This window comes from Bos indicus, chromosome 17 (genome assembly GCF_029378745.1).
Source record: "Bos indicus isolate NIAB-ARS_2022 breed Sahiwal x Tharparkar chromosome 17, NIAB-ARS_B.indTharparkar_mat_pri_1.0, whole genome shotgun sequence".
In the NCBI taxonomy this organism is placed as follows: domain Eukaryota; kingdom Metazoa; phylum Chordata; class Mammalia; order Artiodactyla; family Bovidae; genus Bos; species Bos indicus.
Window position 1 is genome coordinate 72,493,668 of NC_091776.1, and position 15,786 is coordinate 72,509,453.

Consider the following 15,786-nt stretch of genomic DNA (forward strand, 5'->3'; position numbering starts at 1 on the left):
GTCAGCAAAAACAAGACCGGGAGCTGACTGTGGCTCAACTCATGAACTCCTTACTGCAAAATTCAGTCTTCAACGGAAGAAAAGTAGGGAAAACCACCAGGCCATTCAGGTATGACCTAAATCAAGTCCCTTATGACGACACAGTGGAGATGACAAAGAGATTCAAAGGATTAGATCTGATAGTGCCTGAAGGACTACGGACGAAGGTTTGGGACGCTGTACAGGAGACAATGACCAAAATCAGCCCTAAGAAAAAGAACTGCAAGAAGGCAAGGTGGGTGTCTGAGGAGTTTCACAAGTAGCTGAGAAAAGAAGAGAAGCAAAAGGCAAAGGAGAAAGGAAAAGACACACCCAACTGAATGCAGAGTTTCAGAGAACAGCTGGGAGGGACAGCAGTCTTCCTCAATGAACACTGCAGAGAAGCAGAGGAAAAGAACAGAATGGGAAAGACTAGAGATCTCTTCAAGAAAACTGGAGCTGTAAAGGGAACATTTCACGCAACGATGGGCACAATAAAGGACAGAAATAGTAAGGATCTACCTGAAGAAGAAGAGGGTTAGAAGAGGTGGCAAGGATACACAGAAGAACTATACAAAAAAGATGTTAATGATCCGGATAACCACGACGGTGTGACCACTCACGAAGAGCCACACATCCTGGGGTGTGAAGTCAAGGGGGCCTTAGGAAGCATCACTATGAACAAAGCTAGTGGAGGTGCTGGAAGTCCAGTTGAGCTCTTTCAAAGCCTAAGAGATGATGTTGTTAAAGTGTTACACTCAATATGTCAGCAAATTTGGAAAACTCAGCAGTGGCCACAAGACTGGAAAAGGTCAGTTTTCATTCCAATCCCAAAGAAAGGCAATGCCAAAGAACGCTCAAACTACCGCACAATTGCACTCATCTCACACGCTAGACAAGTAACGGTCAAAATTCTCCAAGCCAGGCTTCAGCAGTACATGAACCGAGAACTTCTAGATGTATAAACTGGATTCAGAGAAGACAGAAGAACCAGAGATGAAATTGCCAACACCCACTGGATCACAGAAAAAGCAAAGGAATTCCAAAACCGTCTGCTTCCGCTTCACTGACTACACTGAAGCCTTCGACTGTGTGGGTCATTAAGGAACCGTGGAAAGCTCCTGATGAGATGGGAATGCCAGACACCTTCCCTGCCTCCGGGGAAGCCCGAGGCAGCTCAGGAAGCTGTCTGCCGCGGCGGCGGCACTGGCGCCTTCTCTTAGCTGCGCTCAGACTGCAAGCTGCCCACAGGCTCTCCGGCTCCTGGCGGCCAGCGCCCCGAGGCCCGCCCACCTGAGCCGCTGCGAGAGGCTCGCTGGCGCCTGACCACACGGGGCAGAGCGCCTCTCTGCCCGGCCCTGCACACCGTGCCCGTTGCTCTGTGACACGCCTGATCGGCTCTTGCCCCTGGCAGGCCTTCTGTTTGCTAGACCACAAGCCTTTCTGGGTGACGCCATCTCCCTCGGAGGCGTGCCCGTCCGCACTGTTTATCAGCACTTTTTGACAAAAGGGAGACTTAACTTTAATCTGGTAAAACTGGTCATCTCCACAGCATTTCCATTTGGCTGTGCCGGGCCTGTGTGGCCGCCGGGCCGTGCGTCTGGCTGCGGTGCACGGGGTCTCCCTGGGGTGGCTTCTCTCGTGGTGGAACCCAGGCTCAGCAGTCGTGGCGCACGGGCTAAGCTGCTCTGAGGCACATGGGATCTTCCCAGAGCAGGGATCGAACCCGTGTCTCCTGCATCGCAGGCAGATTCTTTACCCCTGAGCCACCAGGGATGCTCTGCTTTCATTTCGGAGTTAACCTTTTGTGTGACTTGAAAATGACCCCTCTCTACACCGAAGTCATACAAGTATGCTCCCCCCGTCTTCCAGGAGCTCGTCTCCAAGGAGCCTGCGGCTCATCTCTGTACAGGGCATGGGGACCGCAGCACCCCAGCCGCAGCGCGGGGTCGAGGCCGCCTCCTGCCGCGAGTCGAGTCTCTCCACTGTCTCAGGCAGCTCTTCCATCACACAGCCAGTCTGGTTTCCCTGGGCCAGCCGTGAAGGAGGCCTCGTGCTGACTCTTCTCCAAGTCCCCACCTCAGGGCCTGATCCTTCCAGACGTCTCTAGTGACTCGTCCCATTTCCCCAAAAACCCTCCAGGGATGCACTGAACCCACAAATTAACGGACCAACAGGCAGCTTCACCATGCCGAGCCTTCCTTGCTAAGAACACCCTCTTTATTCAAGTCTTCTCTAATGCCTCTTAATAAGGCTGTAACTTCTTCTCCGTTAGAACTCCGACACACTGTTTACACCCCCGCCCCCGTGCATCAGCGATTGCTCACGGAGAACAGGGACCAGGCAGCTATTTCCAGCAAAAGGGGTCTCCAACTGGGACCTGTGCTTTCCACCAGCTGACAAGGCTGGAGGGAGCCCGCAAAACACGCCCACCTCCAGCCGCCAACTGCCCTCAGGGGAGGGAGGCGCTGCCAGGACCACCGCCCCCTGCAGGCCGGCCATGCCCCCCGGCCCGATCCCCGCACCCACGTCCCTCAAGCCTTCCCAGCGCCACGGGAACGCACCCCGGGCTCAGCGACACCAGCAGGCGCTGGGAGGGGCTCTGGGCACGGCGGCTGCGGCCCCCCTCCCGGGCCCTGGCAGGCAGGCTGTCCGGAACACCGTCTGCTTTTCATCTTCCAAAGACACTGCTGGCATGACCGAGCCCCGGGTCGTCTTTCCCCGTTTCCTTGGTCCCTGTGGTTTTACGTCTTTAGCTGTGATTCTAGCAGGCTTTCAGCAGGACCATGAAACAGCCTCCTGTGGTCACTCCAGCAGGCCTGCAGTCCAAGCTCAAAAGCCGCCGGCCGAATGTGGCTAGGCTGTCCCACGGATTCGCTGAAGCTCCCGCACAGGAGGCTCCCAGCAGAGCCTCGCCTGCACCCCGCCTCGCACGCGCACTCACCTGGACAGGCGGCCTCGTCGCTCCCGTCCTCGCAGGTCGCCAGGCCGTCGCACCGCCAGGGCAGGGGGATGCACTGGATGGCGCCGCTGCGGCAGGCGAACTGCCCGGGGCTGCACCGCAGCTCTGTGGGGGCAAACGCAGGGGCCCTGAGTGCGCGGCCCGGGCACACCCAGGGCGCAGGAGGCGCGCGGGGCAGGAGCAGGGAGCGGGAGGGGCCACCAGGGGCCGGAGCTCAGGCGGGAAGGTGTCCTGACCTCCAGGCACGCGGGCCAGGGTGTGACAGGGCACGACTTGCACTTAAGGGAGAACAGAGGCGGAGGCTTCCGCCAGGACAGATGGGCCTGCCCGGGCCGGCAGCTGCCTTCCGCCTGCCCGGGCTCCCCACGGGGGCGCCCAGGAGCAGAGTGGCCGCTGCGGAGTGACCCGAAGCTGGAGATCTAACTCTCGAGCCCTCGGGACGCAGCCTGCGGACTCCTGAGCTGAGGGCCACCCCAGGAGCCCAGGGAGACGGCAGCGAGGGCAGATCCGGTCCTCCACCCACGGGAGAAGCAAAGCGCCTCGGCCCGGGGGAGCAAGGATCAGACACCGCCCAGGCCAGAAGGGCCTGCCCTGAGGACAACAGCCGGAGCTCCACGGCACGAAAGCTCGGCTCTCCGCTTCAGACCAGAGCCGCCTAAGTCACGGGCGTGGGGCCAAGACAGTGAGAGCCTTGCCTGACTAGTGGGCAAACCTGACTCCAGGTCAAGGGCTGCCCTAGCTCTGCCTAAGCGAGCCCAAGACAGAGCTGGAGAGACCGCACCGTCTCCCGGTCACGCTCCACAGCAAGGCTCGAGAGCACCACAGGAACGCGCAGAAACACGCAGAGCTCAACAAGTCAAAATCCACAGTCTGTCATTCGGTAAAAACTATCAGACGCACAAACAAGCACGGCTGGCATACTGAACTTCTTCAGAGTTAGTAAAGCTTCTTGATCAAAAGCTCACGAAAGGCGCCTGAGCCAACGGAAGACAGAGCCCAGAGCGCACTCATGCTGGCACGGCCGCTGCCTTTCGACAGAGGTAGAGGGCGTCTCAGCAGGTGGCGGGGAGACGACTGGAAAGCCACACACACGTCCGAAGCAGCAGCTCAACTCACAGATGAGACGCAAATTCGGGGCTGCCCGCGGGGCGGGGCGCCGGGGTGACAGATGGCACAGCGCATGGTCCTGCCGCCTCAGCGCGCCCCTGCTTCCTGCGCTGGGCCCTGGGGCACGGCGTGCTCAGGCAACAGGAGCGTGGGGCTCCCAAACGCAGGGCCCTGGGCGTGCAGCTGTGCGCACACTCGCACACACAGAGCACGCGGCTGTGGGTGCGGCGGGCGTCGCCACCGGTGAGTGCCGTGCACTGCGCGCAGGGCCAGGCCTGCAGCGTTTCCGGGGGCATGAAATGCCCCCAAAGTTCAACGTTTTGGAAAAATAATGAGGCAATAATCCTCTGCCTCCCTCTGAAGAAAAGTATTTTGAAATCTTAGTTCTTTTTGGAATAAAAGGCTTCCCAGGTGGCGCAGTGGTAAAGAATCTGCCTGCAAAGCGGGAGATGTGGGTTCGATCCCTGGGTCAGGAAGATGCCCCCGGAGGAGGGCATGGCTGCCCGCTCCAGTGTTCTTGCCTGGAGAGTCCCATGGACAGAGGGGCCTGGCGGGCTGCGGTCCCCAGGGCCGCAAAGACGCAGACAGGACTGAGCAACTGCACAGCCACGGGACAATGAGACGCAGGTCGCTGCATCCCAGGCTCTGAGTCTGCCCTTAAGGCACCTCCAGCTGAGCGATTCTGTTCATGTCGGAGCTCCTTTGCGCGGTCATCCTGAGTCTCAGTCCCCGTGAGGCAAGCAGGCACACGAACCCCAGTGACAGCCACACACAGGTCAACACCAAAAGCTGATCCGCAGCGGGCAGGTGGCCTTGGGTCCCCAGCACCTGCCACGCCTCCCCCCATAGGGCTGCCCTCTAAACTGCAGCTTCCGGAGGGAAAGTTTTGCTAAGAGGTCTCCTGGAAGGCGCCCTGCGGGCAAAAGAAGACAGAGCAAAGTTCTCATAAAGGCCTGTTTAAGAAGAACGACTCAAAGCTATGCTGACCGACCTACAGACGTCTCAACACTGACAACTGAAAAAGCAAGACCAGCGCACACGATGGCTAATTCCATTCGTGTAACGCTGGGATTGGATACACGTGAGCTTCTCCAAGTGTGGGAGACTCTGCTGGGCTTTCCCACGGCTCACCCCGGCCTGGACCCCTTCCCGTGCAGGGCTGGGTGGAGGAGGGCCCCGCAGATGCCTTCCAGGCCCCCGCCCCGTCCCATGTGACGGCAGGGCATGGTGGGTACCCCACCAACCCAGGGGCCCCACGGAGGAGCCAGCGGCGCGTGGATGCTGGGTGCACCGGGGGCCTGGCACCTTGCGTCTCCTGCTGACCCTCCAGCGGGCCCCTGCCCAGTGCCCTAGTCCCGGACACTCCCCAAACTGCCCAGCTCCTGAGCAGGGGGCCCAGGGTGGAAGGCAGCCTGCAGCAAGGCGGAGCTCAGGCTGGACGTGGAGACCCTCATCGCCCAGCGTCCACATAGACTCTGCTCTCAGACCCACCCTCTCCCGGCACGGAGCTGTCCACAGCTGAGGACAGACGGCCAGCTGCCCAGCAGCCAGCCTACAGAAAAGGACGGGAAAGGGGCTGGGGGGACGGCCACGCCAGGCAGAGAAGCGAAGCGCGGGCGACGGGGCTGGCAGGCGTGGCCATCGGAGGGGCAGCCTGTCCCCCTGTGTGGACGGGACCTGGTGAGCCCTCTGCGGTGAGCAGCCTCACCCGTCCTCGCCTCTCAGAGCAGCTCTCGCCCCCAGGGAGCAACCCCCTGGCCTGAGCCCCGGGCCAGCTGGCCAGGTCCCCACCACCCCCACTAGGCAGCTGCGAGGCCCATGGGTGCGGGGAGCCGCAGCTCTTTACGGCAAACATAAGGAGCCGTTTGTGCGTCGGCTCCGTCACCGATTTCCAAGCACCCGCTCTGTGCCAGACCAGGCCGGAGCCCCAGCTCAAACGTGCCTGAGTGCAAAACGTGCCCACAGGAACAATCCCGGCCCTGTCCACGGTGCAGGGTGTCCGGGGCACCCGGCCAGGCCCCCGCCTCCGGCCGCAGCTGGACTCACCGAGTTCACACCAGGCATCCGCGCGGCCCAAGCCACAGAGCTCACCGCCTGGGAGTGGGGGGGCTCTGAGAAACGTGCCCTTGTGCGCCCACCTCTCAACGCTCACGGCCCTTAGAGAGCATCTGTCCTATATCGGACAGTTCTCAGAACCAGAGGCCAAGTCACGCTGAGCCTGTGTGCCCACAAACCACGTCCAGGTCACAGGAGAGAGCCGAGGACAGCGAGCGGGCAGCTCCGTGCAGGGCTCCATGCTCTCGAGCCACCAGCCTGCACTTGCCTGGACCCGGAAGCAGGACCTGTCAGCGCCCCTCTCCTGTCGAGGCCCCACTTCCACAGAAAAGCCAAAGCCGGCCGCGAGCCACGCCGGAAACCAAGATGCAGTCTTGGGTGACAACCGCCTGCAAGGCTGCCCGTCACCCTGCAAACACCCAACTAGTTCGAAGTTGGCTCGGCAGCCTGACAGGGGGCCACCTCCACACCGACTCCACGCCCAGCACGGGGGCAGCCCCGTGGCAGCCAGAGGGGGAGACGCTGGGCACCAGGGCAGGGCACCCCGTCGGCACGGCTGCTCCCGGGGCCAGGGGTGAGAGGACCAGGGAGGCGGGCTGTGCTGACAGCACCCTGGGTGAGGAGCCGCAGAGGGGCACGTGTCCAGGGCAACCGCCGCGCAGGCTCCACCCCCGAGCCTGTCACCAGCAGGACCCTGCCCTGGCCCCGGCCCATCGCACCCTCACAGGCTGCCCCCTCGGGGAGCAGGCCATGACGCCCGCCCGCCCCTCGCTCCCCAACAATTGTGTGTGCCGGCGTCAACGCTCACGTGCGCGCACACAGGCACACACCAGGGGGCTGGGCGAGTAAGGCAGAGGAAGCCAATTGATAGCAGAGAGGTCTGCGCAGACGATGCACCGGGCTCTGTGAGCTCACTTTCTCCCTGCAACTCTTCTGTAAGTTTGAAGTTATCCCCAAACAAAAATTTCTTCACTTAAAAAAAAAAGCTAGTGAAGTGAGAAAGAGCACTACGCTACCATCCGAGTCAGAGAGAACCCAAGGGGCCAGCCCAGCGCTCTGGAGGCCCGCGGGACAAGCTCCGCGTGGTGCGGGTCGGGGCTGAGCGCGGGCTCCAAGCTGGGGCGGGGGTGCCTGGCCAGCCCCAGGACAGACCCCACGGCATCCAGCCCGTCTGTGAGCCATGGTGCACGGGCTCGGGACACACCCCCCCGCTCCCTGGCCCCCAGCGCAGGTCTGCGGCTTGCTGACCTCGGTTCCCTAGCGGCACGCGGGAAGGACCTGAACCTGCAGGCAGCCCCTCCCCGGGCCCAAACTCAGCCCCCGGCTCCCCACTGCGGCCATCCCCATCGCTGGCCTCTCCCGGAAGAACAGCACCCGCGTGCCTCAGCTCATCCAGCAGGGCAAGTGGGGGTGGCGGAGGGGTCGCCCAGATGCAGCTGGGGTTAAAGCCATGCAGGGTCTCCTTCCACAGCTGAGGCGAGAAACAGTTTTCCCAGCGCGCCTGAAGCCGCACTCCCAGAGGACTGGCTGCAGACGGAGCCAAGTCACTGGGGTGTCCAAGTCGGAGGCCCCCACAGGTCCCTCCAGCTCTGTCACCTCCGGGCACAGATCCCGGCCTTCCTGCCTCACCAGCCCCCACTCGTGATGCACCATCACAGCGGGCACCCAAGGGGAGGGGAGTTCTGGCGCTCAGATCAGGGCGCTTGGGTGGGAGACGGGCCGCAGACCCACCGGGAGAGCCTCGGCTGGCTCTGGGAGCAGGGGGCCCGAGGGGAGGGCAGTGGGGCTGCCGGGGAGAGCCCAAGCCTCGGGACAAAATCCTCCCCAGAGCTGCCGGGATCTCCAGCTCTATCCTGCGGCCCGCTCTCTAAGACGGAGCCAGCAGCAGGACCTCCCCCACAGGGACCCCCTGAGAGCCCCGGCACCCAGTGCATCCTCAACCACCAAGACCACACAGGCTGCCCAAAGGCCCGGCTGGGCGCTCCTGGAGGCCGCTCTGTGAAAGGGGCCATGGGTGCTCCCCTGGCAGGGGCCCTCCAGGGAAGCAGGGGTGCCGCATTTTCCCCTCCTCACCCCCAGTGGGGGGTCTGAGCCAGGACTCCAAGTGGGCAGGCTAAGACTGGCAAAGCCCCTCCCAGGTGCCAGTCCGCAGACCCCGGCCTGGCAGGACAGAGCACACACAGGCCCCAAGGGGGAGACTCCACTTGCTGCTGAGCCAGAGTCAGGAAGCCAGCTGGAGGCCCAGGTTTCTCAGGGCAACTCCAGACACCCACAGGGGTTATTGTGAAGGCCCGACCTGGCAGCCACGGGCGCAAAGGACAGCTTTGCTCCCCATCCAGTCGCTTCCCTGCCCCAACTCGGGCCTGCTGCAGGCCACCGCTTCCCACCTCTGCCGCGGCCGGCCGGGGACCAATTTCCCCGCCCTGCTTCCAGCTGAAGAGCACATCCACTAAGAAGGCACCTTCTCTTCAGGTGAGCATCCCTAACGACGGGCAGGCAGGCCAAGATGTTTCCTGAACTGCTGCCGGCCGGCTGTTAGGATGTGTGGACAGACAGCAAAGGAAAGGGAGTTGGGGAGCTTGGTCACATCCCTCGGTGGACCCAGAGCCTCCCCCCAACCGAGGACACAAGCGCCGTGTGGCTCCGCCCCTCGGAGTCCAGCGACGTAACAGAAGACCAGGACTCGGACGGGATGACTCCTGCCTCCCCGCAGGTGTAGACATGTTTTCTGAAGAACGCAGTAACAAGCACGCACAAACCCGTCGGCTCTGGTCCCTCACAGCCCACATAGCAACCTCCTTCAGAGATGCTGGCTTCACTTTCTACCAAGACCACCCCGCAGCCAGTCACCCCGCCGCCCCAGAAGCACCACTGGCCCCTGCAACTGAGTGTGGGCCAGGGCTCTGGCTGCCGAGCGGGCCCCGGGGAGGAGGTGGGGCGCCCGGCGGCAGATGGCGAAGGGCAGCGAGGTGCAGAGTGCCCGGGCCGGGAGCCCGCCTGGGGCCTGCACACTGCCGCGCTCCACGACCTGCTGGAGACACGCTGTCCTGACAGCACCCACAAAAGGGGCCCTGGCCACCTCTGCCTGCACGGGCCCCTCCCTCCACTAAATAGGGTCAAGAAGCTCACTCTGCAACCGCATCGACACAAAAACGAGCGCATTTATACGTGCGTGTTACAGCATCTCCTTCAACCTGAACACTCAGGGGCTCCTTCCCGCTGATTTTAGAACACCTTTGCAAGGCACCAGAGCACCGCGGGCCCCGGCCTTCTACGCCTGACGGAAGAATCGGCCCTGCGTTCGGGCTCTTGATTTCTAGCGGACAGAGGTGTGTGTGTGTGGGGGGGACACATCGGAAACAAGAGGTAAGGCTCGTGCGGGACCTTCTGCGGCCCGGATCCCAGCTCCCCACCCGGGCTCTCCTCACGCGTCTGAGGGACCCCGCCGGGCGGCCAGGGCTTCCAGGCGTCCGGCCCGAGCCCGCCGGCCGCGGAGCGCGCGGCCCCTGGGGCGCCCCCGGCCCGGCCGCCCCCCGGCGCGCACCTGGCCGCAGCGGTTCGGTGACCGTGAGCACCAGCAGGAAGAGCAGCAGGAACGCGCCGCTGTCCGCCTTGGGCACCATTTATCCTCCGTTCATCGTCCCCGGGGCGGCCGCGCGGGCCGGGCCGAGGGGTCGGGCCGGGCCGGGGCCGGGCCAGGTGAGGGCGCCGCAGGGAGAGGGCTCTGGGGGGCCGCAGGCGGGCGCGCGCTCTCGGCCGCCGCCTCGGGCTCCGACTCCGGCTCCGCGCAAGATGGCGGCCGTCCTGCTCGGCTCGCGCCGCCCCGCCCCTGCCCGCGCCGCCGCCAGCCAATCAGCGCCGGGCGGAGGTGGGGCCTGCGCACTCCGCCTGCGCAGTGACTGAGAGGGGCGCGGCCCAAGGGCAGGGCGGGGGTGTGCCCGCCGGGGCGGGACTACGAGGAGCCGCGGCCCCCATTGGCTGATCAGAGAAGGGCGGGGCTAGGGCGGGGCCTCCGGAGGGCCGGGCGGAGCAGGAGCTCCGGGGCCTGAGCGGCGCGGGGGCGCGGCACCGAGGGATCCGGGGGCGGAGGCGGAGTTGGGAATCCCTGAGAAGGGCCCTTGGAAGAGTGCGTCCCAAAGTGGCGCTTTAAAGGCCGAATCGCTGCGGTGAGGGGAGAGGAGACCTGGAGAACCTCTGAGGTGGTCCCGGGAGGCGCTTCCGCAGGTGCGGCTTCACCGGCGCGTGCAACTGGAGTGCCGCAGACGGACGAGCAAGCAGGCTCAAGGAGGGTCCCGCGCGGAGAGCTGACTGGGACGCCCAATCCCCTGGAGGGGGGGTGCCCCCCCTGCACAGTGGGGGCGGAGCGGGGCCGGGAGTTGGGGGGAGACGCTGGCGCAGCTGCCGCCACAGCAGGCTTCCCTCCCGCACGGAGGGAAGTGTTGGCCGCGCACCTGTCACCGCGGGAGGGGACCCAACAGATGGAGAGTACCAGCGAGGAAGGAGCAAGCCCTCCGAAGGACGGACCACCAGCCACGCATAGGAGGCCCGGCCTGGGGCGTCAGGGTGGGAAGAAGGTGAAGATGGGAGAGGAGAAAATAGGGAGGGCAGAGGCGGGGGTGAGCAGTGCACCCAGGCCATCAGCAGCTGGCTCCCCAGAAGCAGTCACCCCAAGCCATGATCCTCCTGAGCACCACAGGATCCCAGCCTGGGACATTCAGGGTCATCTGAGAGAGGCACCGCCTCCAGATGCACGGATGTAGCCAAAACTGACCCCAAGGCTCTGCCGGGCCTGTCTGCTCCTGCCCTCCTGTGCCACCCTGCCCTTCCCTACAGCAAGGCCCAGAGCAGAGAGGACCCACTGCTGGCGGGAAGGGTGGTTCCCATTCAACAGGCCCTGTTTGCCCGTCCTCAGAAGGCATTTCTGGGAGCAGCTGCTGCTCTCAGAGGAGTCCAGGCCCACCTTCTCCCCAACCCCCAGACCTGCCCTGGGAGCCCAACCCAGGCTACGGCAGGGCAGGCCCCCGGAGGGGGCTCACAGCCAAGGGCAGAGACCCGATCAGTTGTCCCCAGCAGAGCTGGCCAGAGAAGGTTCAGATGAGAGCAGCACGGGGCAGTGAAAAGTCCAGCCAGACCATGCAGCAAGAGGGCGGAGGGGACCCTTCCTGCCCCAGCCCCCTTCTCAGCCCACCTGCCTGGACACTGTGGAGGATTTCCAGGGCTGCAGGGAGCAAGAGGTCAGGGAGGTGTTCCCCAGCCCCTTCCCTGGGGGAGATGATCTAGGTCACTGCCTTGGTCAAGGTGGCCCTCCCGGCACCACTGTCTCTGGGTTCCAGAAATGACCATCCCTTCATCCGAGGGCCCATCACCCACTCAGGGTTCTCGACACAGCTCCATGTGGGGAGATCATCCTCTTGTTAAACCCTCGCAGGCAGTCCTCACTTGAGCGTCTCCTCTTTGCTGCTGAGACCTAGATGGTTGGGACGGTTGCCCTGGGTTTGTAGGGATTCCCTGGGGTGCAGGAAATCATCAGCCCATTGCCCCCCGCCCCCAGCAGTCCTGGCTCTGGTGTGGAGGCTTGGGTGAGCCGATGCAGTCCCCGCAGCCCCCTCCTACCTCGGCTCCCATGCTCCGCTGGCCCTCCGTCTGCTGCAAGGTTCCGAGTCTGAGGGGCTCAGGCCGGAGACCCATTCCGCAGGGCACTCCTCCTTTATGACTTCACCCACTGAAGTCACCCGGGAAACAGTGCTGAACATTCCACCCCAGAGCCTTGGCCTCTAGGAGGCAGGGACGGGAGGCCCGGGCAGCCCAGAGGACTCTGTCCACAGTGTAGATGAGGACGCGCTGGCTCATGTCCCGCAGGGATGTAGAGGGCAGCCTCAGGGGCACCGGGCGCTCCCGGCACCATGGATGACGCTGCCGTCCTCAAGCGACGAGGCTACATCATGGGGATCAATTTGGGAGAGGGCTCCTACGCCAAAGTCAAATCCGCTTACTCTGAGCGCCTCAAGTTCAACGTGGCGGTCAAGATCATCGACCGCAAGAAAGCCCCCACGGACTTCCTGGAGAAATTCCTTCCCCGGGAAATTGAGATTCTGGCCATGCTAAACCACCGCTCCATCATCAAGACCTACGAGATCTTCGAGACGTCAGATGGCAAGGTCTACATCGTCATGGAACTCGGGGTCCAGGGTGACCTCCTTGAGTTCATCAAGACCCGGGGGGCCCTGCAGGAAGACGACGCTCGAAAGAAGTTCCACCAGCTGTCCTCGGCCATCAAATACTGCCACGACCTGGACGTCGTCCACCGAGACCTCAAGTGCGAGAACCTTCTCCTCGACAAGGACTTCAACATCAAGCTGTCCGACTTTGGCTTCTCCAAGCGCTGCCTGCGGGACGACAGCGGCCGGCTGACGCTGAGCAAGACCTTCTGCGGGTCGGCGGCGTACGCGGCCCCCGAGGTGCTGCAGGGCATCCCCTACCAGCCCAAGGTGTACGACATCTGGAGCCTGGGCGTGATTCTCTACATCATGGTCTGCGGCTCCATGCCGTATGACGACTCCAACATCAAGAAGATGCTGCGCATCCAGAAGGAGCACCGTGTCAACTTCCCGCGCTCCAAGCACCTGACGGGCGAGTGCAAGGACCTCATCTACCGGATGCTGCAGCCGGACGTCACCCGGCGCCTGCACATCGACGAGATCCTCAGCCACTGCTGGGTCCAGCCCAAGGCCCGGGGCCTGTCCTCCGCAGCCGTCAACAAGGAGGGCGAGAGCTCCCGGGCTGCTGAGCCCCCATGGACCCCCGAACCCAGCTCCGACAAGAAGTCCGCCACCAAGCTGGAGCCCCGGGAAGAGGCGCGGCCCGAGCCCCGGGCTGAGCCGAGCCCCGAGGAGGAGATGGCAACGGTGCAGGTGTCCCGGCAGTCAGAGGCCGTGGGTCTGCCCAGTGAGCAGCCCAGCAAGACCGAGGAGGGGGCGCCCCCGCAGCCTTCAGAGACGCACGCCTAGCCCGCCTGTTGCGGCCCGGGCGGCCAGCAGGGAATGAGGCCGAGCTTGGGGCCCTGAGCCCGAGCTCCAGAGAGGCCGCGGGACCAGCCGAGAAGGAAGACGGTCCCGGACGTGCCGCTATTTTCGTGTTTCTTCCCCTCCCTTTGAACTTGGTAACTCACGTGGCTAGAGAAGCAATAAATCACTATATTACTGCAGCCCCCGGGGTCGCTGTGTGTGTGCCCTGCCGGCTTTGGTCACCCAGGGAGAGGACCCTGCACCCCCGTGGCCCCCTCCATGGGCCACACCGCGTTTCACCTCCCGCTGGGGAAAGAGCCCCACGTGTCCAGCGCTGACGACGGTCTCAGGCCCTGGACCAGGGAGAGCCGAGCAAGGAAGACGCTGCTTCAAGCGTGGGGCCCACAAGCGCGAAGCTGTGCGGGAGGCGGCGCGGGGGCTGCGGGCTGGGGGCTGTGGGCGGGCTTTCCCGGCCCTCAGCCGCCCCCGAGGCTGCCTGCCTGTGGGGGGCCTCCCTCAGGGCCCCTCTCCTCCTCCTGCTCTGGCTCCAGGGTCCGCCCCACACCCAGTCAGCACCCCGCTCCGCACAGCGCCCGGAGCATCCCTGCCTGGCCCGCCCCCGGGCCTGCATGTCCCCCGATCACTGAGCAGGACCCTCCTGCTCCTCTCTGGTCCCAGCTAGCTGTCCCAGGGGTGACGCTCCCACCAGTGCGGGTAAGCGGATGCTGGCGAGCACGGGGCACAGGCCTCCTCTCACGCGTGGCCGGGGTGTCCACGGGGGAGCAGGCCTGCGGGGGCACTGCCAGCCACGGGGGCCCACCCACCAAGTGGCCCTCACCTGGCTGTGAGCGGCTGCCGCTTCCTCTTCTGATCTGCCTGTGCTCGGACACACGTGCACCTGCGGGTGTGACGCACCAAGGGAACGGGGCTGCAGATGGCCCCTCCCCCCGCCCCCACCCAGCCCCTTCATGGCCACAGCCACACACCCCTGGGCATCACAGCGTGGCCGCCGCCTGGGCCCCCCGCACCCCTGTGTCCCTGTCACCTCCCGCAGGAGCCGAGGCCTCCCTCCTGCACCCAGTCCAGCTCCCCTGCCTGCAGGAAGGATCTCCACACCTGGCCCCTGAGGTCCTCCTGGGTCTGGCCTCCTCCTGGCTGCCCGGCCGCTCACCATGGGCCCCAGCCCTGCTGGCGGACCGGTCCCTGAGCCCCTGCCCACCTCTCCAGGCTCCGCCAAGGGGCCGCAGCCTCCACACACGAAGCCTCTGGGGGCCACTGCCAGGGCAGGCGGGCGAGGGCCCAAGATGGAGCGGTCCTGGCGGTGGTCACACGCCTGCCCGGTGGGGGAGCAGGATTCCAGGGTGCGTGGGGCCAGCAGGGGTTCAGACCCCCCGGGAAGCTTGCAAACTCCTCCCCGGGTCAGCAGTGATCACTGGGACCTAGGGTCAAAGCTGCAGGGAGGGGCCTCGGGAAGGAGCACCAGCTGTGTGCTTCCCAGGCGGGGGCACCGCTCAGAGGGGGTGGGTGGCTGCCTGAACCCACCCAGCGCGGAGCAGGCCCCACTGCGAGGCCCTCCTGAGGTGGCCTGAGCTGCCCCACTGCCCCAGACAGGCTCAGCCCCCACAGCTACCCCCGGAGGAGCCTCTGGGCCAGCCGTGCACCTCCCACCCCACTCTCTCTCACCACCTGGCCCTTCAGACCCTCAGTGGCACCTCTGTCCCCGTCATCTGCGGGGCCTAACCTCACCCCTCAGCCTCCCCGAGTCCACAGCTGTGCGTGCCTGCCATAACCCAGCCACAGGGCACTCACACGCTGGGTGACGCTGAGCCACCTTGGGCCCCGGGAAGGCAGGGCCCACTCCTGTCACCCACCCTCAAAGCTCCAAGGGCAGCGTCCCAGGGCCTGCGGCCTGGCACTCAGAGGTCTGCAGCCAGGAGCACCCTGAAGCCCGTCCAGTCTGACCCCGCCCCGGGGGCCCCGGCAGTCCGGCACACACATTCTGGGCAGGGCCCCTGCGGCTCGCCTGAGTCTGCAGGCCTGAGTCCCCGGAGAACCAGAGACCACGGCATCCCGGGCGAGGGAGGGCATGGGAGCAGGAACAACAGCAAAGGGCAACCCCGACAGTCCTGGGGGTGAGGGAGACAGGTGGGGAGAGTGCCTGGTCTGGGGGCCTCACAGCTGGCCCCTCTGAAGCTTCCCTGGTTCCTATTGAAGCCCCCAGGACACGGCAGGTGCGGGCAGGTCCCTGCTGCTGGCCTCTGGGCCTGGCTGCCCTGCTCGGGGGCCTTCCACGTGGACCTCCTGCAGGGAGCTCTGTGAAGCCCAGGTGTGTGTGCACACTCCCCTCCCAGCAGCTGGCAAGCCCCACTGGACCCTGGCACGGGGCTTCTGGGTCACTCCCACCCACCCAGACACAGGACGCCCCTCCCCCGAGCACCTGTCCTGGCGACAGGCCGCGACAACAAGTGAACACCGGGCTGGGGAAGGACCTGCGCCGATGGGGGCCGCGGTTCCCAGGGCGAGAACAAAGGAGGCTGACGCTGTTTCCAGATGCAGAGACACTCTAAGACGCGAAGGTGACATGCCTGCCCAGGCTCCCGGAGCTCACAAAGGCTCTCCCCAGCCCCCAGCCCCGGCCTC

The 15,786-nt window shown here is 64.6% G+C and overlaps 2 protein-coding genes across 5 annotated transcripts in view; one reads left to right on the top strand and one right to left on the bottom strand.

Annotated features, from left to right (window-relative positions):
• DGCR2 (DiGeorge syndrome critical region gene 2) overlaps positions 1 to 11,888 on the bottom strand; it is a 28,177-nt gene extending 16,289 nt beyond the window's left edge. For 2 of the 4 annotated variants that reach the window (XM_070770029.1, XM_070770027.1), the window contains exons 1-3: positions 11,756 to 11,888; positions 11,513 to 11,609; positions 2,963 to 3,085 (exon numbers count right to left, since the gene is read on the bottom strand). In XM_070770029.1, the coding sequence (XP_070626130.1) occupies positions 2,963 to 3,085; positions 11,513 to 11,609; positions 11,756 to 11,830 (295 nt within the window). In that variant the 5' untranslated portion in view covers positions 11,831 to 11,888. Of the gene's footprint in view, positions 1 to 2,962; positions 3,086 to 9,686; positions 9,948 to 11,512; positions 11,610 to 11,755 lie in introns of those variants that run through there. The other 2 variants (XM_070770031.1, XM_070770030.1) reach the window with 1 other exon arrangement.
• Positions 11,889 to 12,031: 143 nt separating this feature from the next.
• TSSK1B (testis specific serine kinase 1B) lies at positions 12,032 to 13,346 on the top strand. The gene has a single exon (XM_070770036.1). It carries the CDS (start codon positions 12,046 to 12,048, stop codon positions 13,147 to 13,149), a length of 1,104 nt encoding a protein of 367 aa, XP_070626137.1. The 5' UTR covers positions 12,032 to 12,045; the 3' UTR covers positions 13,150 to 13,346.
• The last annotated feature ends 2,440 nt before the right edge of the window (positions 13,347 to 15,786 follow it).

Coding starts and splice junctions, on each gene's coding strand:
- TSSK1B (XM_070770036.1), top strand. CDS start 12,046: ATGGATGACGCTGCCGTCCTCAAGCGACGAGGCTACATCATGGGGATC.